This window comes from Salvia hispanica, chromosome 1 (assembly GCF_029641045.1).
Source record: "Salvia hispanica isolate PSC_SH4W2 chromosome 1, Shi_PSC_v1, whole genome shotgun sequence".
NCBI lineage: Eukaryota > Viridiplantae > Streptophyta > Magnoliopsida > Lamiales > Lamiaceae > Salvia > Salvia hispanica.
The window spans coordinates 43221520-43234456 of NC_142692.1; the positions used below are offsets into that span (position 1 = coordinate 43221520).

At 38.2% G+C, this 12937-nt stretch overlaps 3 protein-coding genes across 8 annotated transcripts; 1 reads left to right on the forward strand and 2 right to left on the reverse strand.

Annotated features, from left to right (window-relative positions):
- Nucleotides 1-3536: 3536 nt before the first annotated feature.
- LOC125221850 (protein TUNICAMYCIN INDUCED 1-like) lies at nt 3537-5486 on the forward strand. The gene is made up of 3 exons (XM_048124143.2): nt 3537-3769; nt 3893-4240; nt 4322-5486. The coding sequence occupies exons 1-3, from the start codon at nt 3638-3640 to the stop codon at nt 5144-5146; spliced, it is 1305 nt and encodes a 434-aa protein (XP_047980100.1). The 5' UTR covers nt 3537-3637; the 3' UTR covers nt 5147-5486.
- Nucleotides 5487-7065: 1579 nt separating this feature from the next.
- Nucleotides 7066-8577, reverse strand: LOC125221851 (malate dehydrogenase 2, peroxisomal-like). The gene is made up of 7 exons (XM_089061853.1): nt 8524-8577; nt 8307-8423; nt 7738-8052; nt 7532-7621; nt 7351-7470; nt 7209-7298; nt 7066-7146 (listed from the first exon to the last, which is right to left on the reverse strand). The coding sequence occupies exons 1-7, from the start codon at nt 8575-8577 to the stop codon at nt 7066-7068; spliced, it is 867 nt and encodes a 288-aa protein (XP_088917979.1).
- LOC125221849 (pentatricopeptide repeat-containing protein At5g15280, mitochondrial-like) lies at nt 8352-12798 on the reverse strand. 6 transcript variants are annotated; one of them, XR_016134719.1, is made up of 3 exons: nt 9063-12795; nt 8524-8591; nt 8352-8423 (listed from the first exon to the last, which is right to left on the reverse strand). XR_016134719.1 is itself a non-coding variant. In XM_048124142.2 (2 exons), exon 1 carries the CDS (start codon nt 12745-12747, stop codon nt 9064-9066), a length of 3684 nt encoding a protein of 1227 aa, XP_047980099.1. In that variant the 5' UTR covers nt 12748-12796; the 3' UTR covers nt 8701-8867; nt 9063. The 6 variants fall into 6 exon arrangements, 5 of the variants coding, with proteins under 5 accessions (XP_047980099.1, XP_088919404.1, XP_047980098.1 ...); XM_048124142.2 differs by lacking the exons at nt 8352-8423; nt 8524-8591 and adding an exon at nt 8701-8867 and having other exon boundaries at nt 9063-12796; XM_089063278.1 differs by lacking the exons at nt 8352-8423; nt 8524-8591 and adding an exon at nt 8701-8919 and having other exon boundaries at nt 9063-12796.
- Between the last annotated feature and the right edge of the window lie 139 nt (nt 12799-12937).

The window sequence follows — 12937 nt, forward strand, 5'->3', positions numbered from 1 at the left end:
ATAAGAAAATATTAAAAATATAATTGATGACTTAGTATTCTAACAAAATCTTAAATGGTCATAATTTATAGTCATAATTTTTATTTGTATAAAAATTTTATATATATATAAATATAAAATAAGAATAAATGGTCTCACTAATAAAATCTTAAATGCTATCAAAGAGTTGTAATATAGTAATTATTTTACATGAAAAATAATGTAATATGATTACTTTTTTTTATGTGAAATATTATTACATTAAGAAGTATATAAACGTATTCCATATTTAACACTAGTATACATATATATTGTAGGAGCAGTATATTGCAAGCCTAATATAATGCCACTTTCCATAATTAATGGGTGTCTATTATGTGCAATTAGTTTCATTGAATTTGCATGTGGGTGTTTTTAATTTCCATTTGTCAAGAAATTATTGGTGAAGTACACCAAGTCACCATGCCAATTTGGTATGGAAGGAGCATGGAATTTTTACTCATAAGGTAGAGTGTACTATAGCAAAATACTCCCTCCGTCCCCGATTAAGAGTCACACTTTTTCATTTCGGTCCGTCCCCAATTAAGAGTCACACTTCATTTTTACCATAAATGGTAGTAGGTCCCACATTCCACTAACTCACTTCACTCACATTTTATTATAAAACCAATATAAAAAAGTGGACCTCATATTCAACCAACTTTTCTTTATATTTCTTAAAACCCGTGCCCGGTCAAACTGTGACCGCTAATGGGGGACGGAGGGAGTATTATTTTTAAATTTAATATTTAATAAAAATAAAGTATTATATTTTGAAATTTATAAAGTGTCATAAACATGAAGAAAAAATTTGTTATTTATATAATTAAAGTATATTAAGAGAGACAAATGTCATACTATAAATCTTATGTAAGCACATGAATCTGGATCATTTAGTTAATGCTAATATTAGTTTGTTTTTATTTTATCCATTTATTTGGATTGTCATAAAATTACTCCCTCCATCACAGTTTAAGAGTCACAGTTTGTCATAAAAGTCTGTCACAGTTTAAGAGTCACATTTAGAATCTTCCATATTTGGACATAAAATTTTACCCCATTATTCATACACCCAAATTAGGGCTGGCAAATCGTGCGGAATATTGGATCGCTATTGGGTCAATCCAATATCGACCCAATCTTATCGGGTCCCAACCCAACCCAAATCATCGTGTTCTTATCGGGTTCAACCCAAACAGATTCGTGTTGGATTCGTGTTATCCAAAACAATATCAGTCGTGCGGATTCGTGCAGATTTCGTGTTATCCAAAAAAATATCAGTCATATTTTTATGATAGTAAGTTACTACACAATATAAATGCTATACGATTACGACATGCATATGATATTATATAATTAAAATTTGATATTACACGATAAAATAAGATATTACAAAATTAAAATAATTAATTTGAACAATTTTTAAATCCAAATAATAAAATTAAAGTATATTAAAATTAAATCTAACTAATAAAGTTAAAATAATTATTTTTTAATAAAATTTAAGTATGCAGCAATATTTTTTTTATCATAAAAAATAATTAATAATAGCATTAATCATATTTTTACTAATAAAATTAAAAATATAATATTTTTTTAATTAATAAAAATAATAAAAATAAAAATTTTATATATTATTTTAATTAAAAAAATAATCAAAATAATTTTTTTTTTTCTTAACGGATAACCCAACCCGACCCAACCCAACCCAAAATTTTCGGGTTCTTATTGGGTCGGCCCTATAAGGACTCAAATCCTAAACGTGCGTGTTCGTGTCGGGTTAACTTCGTGTGGATTCATGTCGGATCAAAAATTGTCAGCCCTAACCCAAATACCATTATCTACAAAAAAATAAACCAAAAAGAAAAATGAAAAACCAAAAAGTCAAAACATCTCACTTTCCACTAATTCACTTCATTTATTACACCCTCACCATCTCACTTCATTTATTACACACTCCACAAATTTCTTAAAATCCGTATCATAACTAATTTCAATTCCTAAACTGGGACGGAGGGAGTATTAATACTCTTATTAATTTTATGAAATACATTAAAAAATCAAAACTTGATGTGTCCAAATTCTTTGTAACTTCAAAAAAGTTGATATAAAAGAACAAACCAAATTTTGAGTTTTAGGTAATGTTTAAAAATTAACTGACATCAATAACAATTCTTAAGGTTATAGAATCAAACCAAACAGATAATTCAAAAAATTTAATGAAAATATAGTTTAATCTAGGGGTGTTGAAACGGGTACCTGTGGGTGTACCCAAGCCCAATTTTGCGGATACTCGTATCCAAAAACTTCAATATTATACTACTCAATCCCAACCCGTATAGTTAAACGGGTAACCCCATATCCGCATCGGGTATCCCAAACCCGTAGTTGCGGGTACCCAAACCCGCAGGCATAAATTGAATTGTGTATTATATTATTCAATGGTATTATGTTTTTAGTTTTCGTTTATCATCAATGCTAGTCATCTAATACAATAATTTTATGTACATGTTTGAAATTCTAGAATAAATTTTGGGATTGTTGCTAGTTGCTACACTATGATTTTAGATTTGTATCTTTTTTTACTTTATTGTATTTGCATAATTTCCAACTATTAACTACGCACAAATATGGTGATTTCTCATCTCTTAAATATAAAATGACTACGAATGAAATATAATGCAAATCCAAATTTCAAATAATCAAATATGATAGAAACATCAAGCACGTCTAAAAGTAGATCACCATTCAAAATTTAATATAAAATCAAAAATAATTCACTTTCATCAAAAGTCTAAATATTTCAACTAAAAGTATAAATATTTTAAATCTCAAAACTAAAGACACTAAACTAATAAAAGTTTCACTTTCACAAAACTTGCAATCCTTCATTTGGCAGCGGATAAATAATTGAAAATAAAGTGTATCATTGGGGAGTATAAATAGATTTGAAATTAATTAACTAAAATAAAAAATTTGAAAACATAATCCTAAAAATAACAGGTATTATTGGGTTTAACGGGTATATCCGCACGGTTAGCGGGTATACCCATACCCGCAAAAAATTTAAAACAAACTACCCGATCCCGCCCCGTTTTCCATTGTCGTCGGGTAACGGATAGCGGGTCAAGTTGAGGGTTTCCCGCTACCCGTTTCAACACCCCTGGTTTAATCGAGTACGAAGCTCGTAACTCATGTCCACATAATATATGCAGAATAATATTTCTCCATATATATTCTTGTATCAAATCAAACCATATGATAGTAAAGAAACGATCCAATTCATCGAGAAACATCAATATTAATGATTTAAATATCACGAATTTAAATATCCTATCACAATCGACGTCGTATCTATGCACACACCACCCCAGTTTTCCCGCGCAACCACGTCACTCTCAACCAATCACATTACTTGGTTTACGCCTCTCTCAATTCCTATTGGCTGCCCACATCCACGTCATCCATTTTAATTTTTAACCAATGGCCGCGCTTTAACAGAAAAACGTTAACAGGCTCCGATTCAGTTTTCCTTCTCAACAAATCAAAGAAGAAATTTTCAATCATCAGCAGCCCCTTGATTTTCTGCTCAGAATCTCGATTCTTTCCTCATCCATCAATGGACTCAGAGCGGCCATCTACGGTCATTGCTGCCGCCTTCTGTTTTGTTCTGATCGGAGCTCAATTATCTAAATCGTCGGCTTTGGTTGCCGCCCCAGATTTCAATCCTCCCTATCCGAAAGCCATTTCCGTGAGTTTTGATTCCATTTACTTTGGTTTGTATAGGTGTGATTGATGAATTGAGGTCCTAATCAATCTAGGGTTATTTTTAATTGAATTAAATTGCTCAAATTCATATGGTTTTATGTTATAGGATTTGAAAGAAGCGATTGTGAAGGGATTAGGGCTCCAAGCTGACGATTTCAAGGTATCAGGCTTCGATTTGAGAGATGCGCTTGTGGGGAGATCAGTAGCATACGAATTCGACGTGGAGATTGAAAATAATGTTCTTCCCTTGAAGCTTCTGGAGGATGTGAACCGATGGGAATATGTGGATTTGCCCCTTTTCCAAATGGAAAATCCTGCGAGGCCGGGCGAGGAAAATGTGTTGTCTGAGAGACAGAAAGTAGACGATCAGATGCCCGTGCTCGCTCCATTCCAGCTGGCCGGGCCGATGGAACTGTGGATTCAGGATGCCAAAAACATGAGGATATCCTTGCCTGTAATAGAAACTGACCATTGTTGATATTTCCCCTTTTTGATATCTTTAGTTGGTTGCTGATTTTGCTCGATTTTCGTTCAGCACGATGTGGATGCTGGTGTGCTGAAGAAGGTGATCCTAGCAGATGGCGCTGTTGTCACTGTTAAAGGGGCTAGATCAGTTAGTCTGCGCCATCCGGTTGAGCTTCCACTTCCTCTCAATGTCACAGACAATGGCTTTGCCTCAGGCCTCTTATCTCTGGCTCAGCGGCTCCAAGATGTTGCTCGCTCCCAAGATGCTCCTGTCCTTTCCCTTCGTATAGTTGGCCCGACATCGCTCACATCCCCTGCCCCCTCACCTTCCTCCTCCAGCAACCGCCTCAAGCTCAAGCGCCTTGCGCCTGGCCTAGTGGAGCTGTCCTCTGCTTCGAAGAACCAGGCAAGGGGAAGTGATGCTATATCTCCCGTTGATCTCCAAGGAGGAGAAGCCACAGCCCTTCTTGCACCGGACCATTTTAGCACGCTGTGGCCCGTTGTGTCCCTCAATGGCTCAAACCCGAACTTGCTTGGCTTTGAGGCACTGCTGTCTTCTGTGTTGGGTCCTAGAGGGGGCAAGGAGGGGTCTTTCAAGGTGTTGAAAGCGGATGTGTCGGCTCAGACTTTCGTGAAGATTGGTTTTGGGGTCGAGAAGAGGCTGAGAGAGGGCGATGTGGTTGGCATGCCTGAATGGAGGACGAAGCCCTCAACTATGAGGATGCACTTTGAAGTGCTGGGTAAGGTTGATGGGGACAGGATTGTCCCGGAGAGGGTGGCGCAGGTCAATCCCGTGATAGCAGAGGATTCCGTGGCGCGGAGCGCACTCTTGGGCAACGTTACTATGTCAAAGATGCCTGCTGTTCATCACCCTCCAAATCCATTTATGTTGTGATCTATTGTGGAGGATGAGGAAACTGTAAATATTGTAAAGATTCTTTTTTGTTCCTTTTTATAAGTAGTTTAGGTAATATAGTGTTTATTTTTCATGGGTTTGCCTTGCCATCGTGTTCGTGTTTATACTTGTTGTATTGAATAATCCCGACCATTGCTGGTAGGGCGGGCTCAATGGCTTTGTACGAATTAGCAGCTTTTGATCCTTCATGAATTCTATAAGCATGTATAGTTGTCTCATTCACTTCTACTGTAGGACACAGAATACATCTTAAAAAGGGGTTCTTGATGCCATCTCCATTTTCATTTCTTGATGAAGGAAACTCCCTTTTGAATGCTTACTGCAAGTTCTTTTGCTTTCTCCAATCCAATCCTGTCCATATCCATCCACCAAGCAGTGAATTGAGGTTTTCACCAAGCAACTTTTCATGTCACAAACATTCCATACCTCTTATACTGAGGGACGGAACTAGAAATTGAGATGAGCCGGTGCTGAAAATTAACGACAAATACGGCAAAACATGTGATGCTTTTGAATCTCTGGTAGTGACTAACCTTCTCTAATGTACTAGTAGTCCACAATGGTGCATCTAGTATTTTCGATTTGAGAATCCGAAGAACATGATATCTTGATATCCTAAGAGTCCCAAATTGAGTTGTTATAATATTAATTTAATGTATAAATATGGTACTTCATATATTTGATAATATTTAGACTTGCCCAAGGTTTATCGAACCGGCGGTTAAAATCGAAACAGTAACCGCTGGTTACGGTTTCGAACCGAAACCGTTAATTTTTGAACCGTGGTTCGGTTCAGGTTCAAATAATTTCGAACCGAAACGATGCCGGAACCGTCGGTTTCGAGCAGTTCCAAATCGAAACCGCAAAAAATCGCAGAAAAACCGTGAAATCAAGCTTGAACCGCAAAAAACCGACGGTTCGAAACCGTGAAAAACCGTAAAAAAATCACCGAAAAACCACCGGTTCGGAACCGGAACCGTAACCGTAACCGCGAAACACCCTCACGGTTCGGTTTTGGTTCAACAATTTTCAAAACCGAAACCGGCGGTTCCAAATCGTAACCGTCGGTTCCTGAACCGTGGGCACCTCTAATAATACTTATCCCACTGTGGCTCATTTCAAATATTAAAAATGTAAAGAAAAAAGTTAATGGAATGTGCATATTTTATATGGAGTATTATCTTATAATAAAATAGGAGTGGAATGTGAAACCTATTTTAAAAATTAGTAAAAAATAAATGAATATGTATTAGTAGACAGACCGAATATAAAATATGAGATGAATAATTACAGAAAAAAAAATTAATAATAATTTGATTAAATACAAAAGATTATTATACAAATAAAATAATAAAACTTTAAATAGTACAATTTGATTCTCCAAACGTTTTTATAGTAGAAGAACAAATATTAATGTATTCCTAAAATAATAGACTATTAGTGACTTAAACGGCAGAAAAAATTAAGTCAATGTCTTCTTTATTAGTACTACTCATTTTCCACCATTAAATTATACTTCGTTGTACGTTTGGATTGGCAATATATCCATGTAAATATATTGGATTTAATTTATCAAATCAAAAATTTGGTAAAACAGAATTTATTGCTGCCTAAAAAAGGGAGCTAAACTATGTCAATTTTTAATTTTTTCCAAATCCCACAAAACAAAAGAATGGTGCAAACGGTGCTCTCTTATTCCCAACGTCATGACTCATAATCATACTCCTTTCTCCCCTCTCTTTCTCGACCATCTTCTTTCATCAATTCCTTCTATCTCTGTAAAATAAAGCATAAAAACACACTAACCGAATCTACAAGGATGGCACCGGCCAAGCCCCTGCTGAAGCGGGGGCTTCGCATAGGCTATCTCCGTCCCTGCTTATACTCATTCAATGGCCCTAGATGGTAAACCTTCTCAGCTCCTCCGCGCCCAAGCAGCCAAGCCTCACCTTGGTTGCGAAGTACAGGAGGTTCGTTACCTACAAACCGATCATTCAGAGAGACATGAAGGTGGGATTTCATGAAGCTCAGGTAGAGGTACCTGTGAAGCCACAAAAGCACACTCAACAACGCCAGCATCCCCTCTTAGGCCGCGAAAGCATGCGTCTGCGAATTTCACTGCTGCATATGCCTACATCATTGAACCTTCTTCTCTTACATCATTGAACCAAAATCATTGTTACCATTGATAGAGTTGCTGAGCCTGCACCAGCTTTTGCCTGAACCACTTCAGCCCCACCATCTTGAATTCGCTTGGTTAAGTATTCCGTCTCCTCCGGTGTCAACGAGCAAGGAGGCTTCACCTACAACACAACTTCGCTCAGTAACATGAAGATGGAAACAGCAAAATTCAATCTTTAGTACCTGTGAGAGAAGGGGCAGAATTGTGACTCCAGCATGCCCACCAACAACAGGAATACTAACCTCTCTAGGATCAAGTCCCAAAACTTGAGCCTAAAATTCATTTTTGTACAAGAACATAGATCAGCTCAGTTGAAACAATATCCTAACCATGAAGCTTTCTTGAACTGAATCTCGAAAGGAATGATTCAAGGCTAAAAGCACAGCACCATGGATGTGTTGGCTCTAATAGCATCAAGCATGGTGACTCCCAAGAGCTTCTTGGGGTCATAGATGTCAGCATTCTTGAAGACCTCGGCTGCAATGGGGACAGTGGAGTTCACCGGGTTGCTGATCAAGTTAATGAGCGTATTAGTGCAGCTCATACCAATGCCGTGACAGAGTGTCCTAACTATGCCGGCATTGATATTGAACAGATCGTCTCTTGGCATCCCCGGCTTCCTCGGAAATCCAGCAGGTATGATCACAAGATCCATACCTTCCAGAGCACTCTCCAGCTGCCCCTGCCCCAGAAACCCTCTCACCTATAACCAAACATGCCAATATCCCATTTTCAGTTTTCTTCAAGAAATACAGAGACATACATAAGGGAAAATATTATACTCCTCCGTCCCACGATATTCATTTTCGTGGAGTCCCGAGCCATTTCCTCTTTTTGATAAAAAATCAACACTTCATTCACTAATATTTTATTTCTCTCTACACTTTAACTTACTAAATGTATCATTTGACAAAAAATATCTATAAAGAATTATTACTGAGGCTCAGAAAATAGTACCTTTGACATGGCAGAAGCAATGACTTCTGAAATTGGCTCAGTTGTGTCACCAATTCCAAGGCTGATAAGTTTAGCATCTGCATTTTTAGCAATGTGTGCATTTCTCCATCTTGCTATCTAATAAAGCATATGCATAATGAGATTCTAATCAACTACACTTGCATTAGATAAAACAAGAATTATCAAACACAATTAAAACAATAGTCATGAAACAGACCTCGAGAAAGAGATAGCCAGCTTGAAGTTTAGCTATGTTTTCATTGCACGCCATATTTGTCTTGTATGCTTCATCAAAGTAGCATCAACAGTCAGAATACTGAAGTGAGGTTAATGTCTTGAACAATCTCTATATAGTGGAAGAAACCAATCAAAGTGCATTCAAGAATTACATGTTCATCCTCATGCCTAAAACTCTCTCTTTAAGGTCAACTGCAATATTCGTCTTATCTATTTGTTGTATTGGTCACTACACATTCATAGCTGCCACATCTCCTTATTGTATTTGCTAATTCAAGCAGAAGTTCCAAATTGGTGAGAGTACTCCATCAGTCCATCTTCTTTCTAGCAGTGAAACATTGTTCCTAAAATTTAGCTTTCTCTCTTTCCAAGCTTCCTTACTCCGATTTAAACACAAAAAACAAGTTTTTAAGGGGGAAACAACAAATTTAATTGGATAAGGCATGCAAAATTAAACATTAAATTTATACAGATGTGAAATCACTAACAACAGGAGAAACTAAACTGATATAAACTTACATCAGCCAGTTATGGGGTTGTTCTTCCCTGCAGAGCTGAAACCGGACAGGAGATTCGACAGGAAACTGCCTCCATCCTTCTTAGTGGAATGGCTCAAGTTGCTTATCAGAGACCAATGTGTGTCAAAGTCTGGCTCATAGCCCTTCTGCTGCATCACTTTCAAGAGCTCCGATGTCTTGCTAATGTTTTTCTCTGACCGATATCTATTAATCACGCAGTTGAATGCCTCACGCTGTGGAGTTTCACCTAACTGGATCATGGATTTAAGCAGATCTTCTGCTTCCACCACTCGACCACCTGCACTCAATGCACGAATAAGAGTGTCCCAAGTAGTCATACTCGGTTTTAAGTCCCTACACAGCATCTCCTTATGAAAATCCAGAGCTACATCCAACTTCTGGCCATTGCAGAAACCTTGAATGAGGCAGTCGTAGCTGGTGGCCTCCGGATGGCTTCCTTTCTGCAGCATGACATTCAAAAGGTTGACTGCTTTATCCACATGGCCATGCTGGGAAAATTGTTTGATTAAATTATCATACTTGATGTCGTTCGGTATCAGACCTTTCAACGCCATTCTGTCAAGAAATCCTACAGCTTCATGGAGTTGACCCTTACTGAGAAGTGCCTCAACGATGTCGTTCTGAATGGCCGAACCATGGATCCAACCTCTCAATTCCATTTCTCGACTCAAATTCAAGGCTGGCTCAAGCTCTCCTTTGTGGCAGAGAGAATTGATAACTCCTCGTAGCGTACGATTAGTTGGCTTCAGATCTTTCCTCATCATAGTTGTCAGGTAGTGAAGAGCGTGTGATACATCTTTATGCAACAGGAGTCCTCGAACGACAAAATTGAAAGTAACATCATCAAAATGTAGTCCTTTATTCTGAAGAGCACCAATCACTGTATCCAATGTCTTCCGCCTCGATGAAATGTGAAATATCAGAATATTATACAGCACGAGCTCTGGGATGCAAGTTACTCGAAGCATAAGCTCTTTCAAGCTCAGTGCAAGAGAGAACTTTCCATCTCTGCATATGAGGCATACCATACTACTGTAACTAGAAGGGGAGATACTTAAATCCTTTCGTATCATTACCCCGAGGGTCTCTCGAATTTTCTTCAAGTTATTTCGTTGACAATATCCTGTAATGAAAGAGTTACACATCTCAGCATCCAGAACTAAGCCCTTCACTTCCATGAATATACGAGCAGCTTCTTCAAACCTTCCCAACTTGCAGAGCCCATTCACGAAAGCAGAGTGGAAAGGGAGCTTTGCAGAAGACTGATTCTTCAAGCACATATTTCTCAGTTCAACAGCGTTCTCATAATTAGTCCTGCAGAAGTGAGAAATTAAGCGAGTCAATGCATCCATAGGCGGAGGCAGGCCCTTAGGGATCATAGTTTCGAGAACCTTGTAGGCTTCTGCGAACCTTTTCTCCTGACAAAACCCACTCACAATACAGCTATAAGGTATGTGGTAATAAGACAAGGTGGCGTGCTTCGAAAACTCGTCTATCAAAACACAAGCAGTACCAGTGAATCCTTGACGACAAAGCCCTTCAAGTAATGAGTCAAAAATATCCAAAATATCACAAGAGCTGACAAAGAGCATGGCCTCAAATAACTCTAGTGCCTCATTTAACAACTTGTTCTTGCAGAGATGACGTAGAATGGCCTTTCCATCTTTCACTTCAGGCGACCAATTAGATTTGCGTGCAAGATTCAAGTAGAAGTGAAGGCTCGCCAAGTCACCTTTTTTGCATGCATCAACCAACAACGCAGAGTATGTACCATTATCAATTTTGTAACCCCTTCGTGTCATACCATCAAAAAGTGTCCTTGCCCTAAAAGTGTATCCCATTTTGCAGTTAGTCCGAACGAGCAAATTTAAAGTGCTTTCATCGAGTTGATAAGTTGATTTGGAGATGGTCTCGAAATGATGGTTAATGACCTTGGCATTGTAGGGAGCTCGATAGAGGCAACAAAATAACGAACACAAGGCAGGTAAAGATATTTCTTGGCCCCACCGTGTCATTTCACCCTCCATTATGAGAATATTTTCTGTGCCTAAACTATGTATTTTCTCCATTATATAGGAGTTGAAATCCGGCATCATGGCATCATCGAGAACTTGAGTAATTGCTCTCTCATACTCATTCAGATCCGTTTGTAAATAGAGTCCATTACCAAGTTTGTCAAAAAACTCTGCTTTAGTAAATCCTTTGTCATTGTCCCTTCTAATCTTCACACTCAATGGACTCAGCCCCAAGAGCTCGAATCCTTTAGCTAGTGGATCTTCCGTTGCTGAGAGTTTTACTAAGCTATGATCCAACATCTCACAAACTATTGCCTTTACTTCGTCAAATTTTCTAGCTTCACAAAATCCAGCCACGAGTACTTTATAGGTGGAGAAATCGGGAGCCACTCCCATATCTTTCATTTCAACAAGTATGCCGCGAGCATGTATCCACATACCCTCCTTAAACAAACCACTCAACAGTGCATTATAAGAATATAGATGCGGCTTGAGACCTCTTGACAAAATATCTGACATATAAAAGAAAGCATTCTTCAGTCTCCTCTCACGACAACTGGACCCGATCAAGATACCTATCGATATTTCATCAGGGTGAAAACCAAGTTCTTCCAAATCCCGCAAGAACACACTTGCTTCCTCAACACCGAAGTTTCTGCACACTGAAGACAGAATCTTGTTCCCATGTATAGCATCCGGTACAACTTTAAAGTCAGCGAAAAAACTCAACAGATCATCGTAGTCCTTCTTATCACAATACCCACTAACGATTGCACTTATGATTAAACTACTTGGTTTCATTCCAAAACTCATGACCTTCCTAAACAGATCTCTAGCTTCCTGCACTTTCCCATCCACACAAAGCCTTCGAATCACATTTTCATGAATCCATTTTTCCTCCAAACTCCCTCCTATCCCCACATTGATCATATCCTCGTAAACATGATACATCAACTGTGCTGCATCAACCTCAATCAAATACCTAAGCAGGGCTCGATAACTCTCCCTAGACGGCACTAAACCTAGGCCCCTCATTCTCTCATAAACCAACACAGCCCTATCCAATTCAAATTCCCCCACATACCCTTCAATCAAACCACTGAAAACTTCCTCATAAGCCAACAGAAATCCTTGGCATTCCCTCCTTGACAACAAGTTCTCCACCTCCCGATAAAACCCGGCCTGCACGAGCATCGAAGCCATAATATTACATGAACGATGTAAATGTTCGAACTCTCTAGATTGATTGCTGGCCCACTTGAAAATTCCCCACAAAGATTCGACCTTTCTAACCTCAATCTCAGATTTCTCACTTCTACATTCAAACCCCACCAGTAACTCAAGAACATCTTGAGGTCTTAACACAGACACTCTCCAAAATCGACGCACTATCTTAGGGGATATGTCAGAGAGTCTAAAAATATAATCTTTGAGTAAGAGAGAGGTAGATTTATCACCTTTGTTTGAAGCCTTGATATCTGAACACTTTGATATCGCAGATTTTGCGATTCCAGAGAGAATTTGTGGAGACAAGTCTTCGTGGGCGAGATCAGTTTCAGTGGGAAAATGGGTTTTACGTAGGTGAGTGAGAAGTGGTGGAATCCTGCGAGAAGGCTGTCTGGAAAGGTTTCGTGAAAAAACAACATACATTGATGAAAATTTACCAGCTGCAATAGAAGTTGCAATATTTGAGAAGAGGTTATTCTCTGTCGGTGTATTTATTTGTAATCCTATTTTTATTTATTCAATGCAGAAATTTTATCACATGAAATTTATCTCACATTTCAATGATATTTAATTCATAATGAAATTTTTCATATTAATTGAATAGAGAATTTCG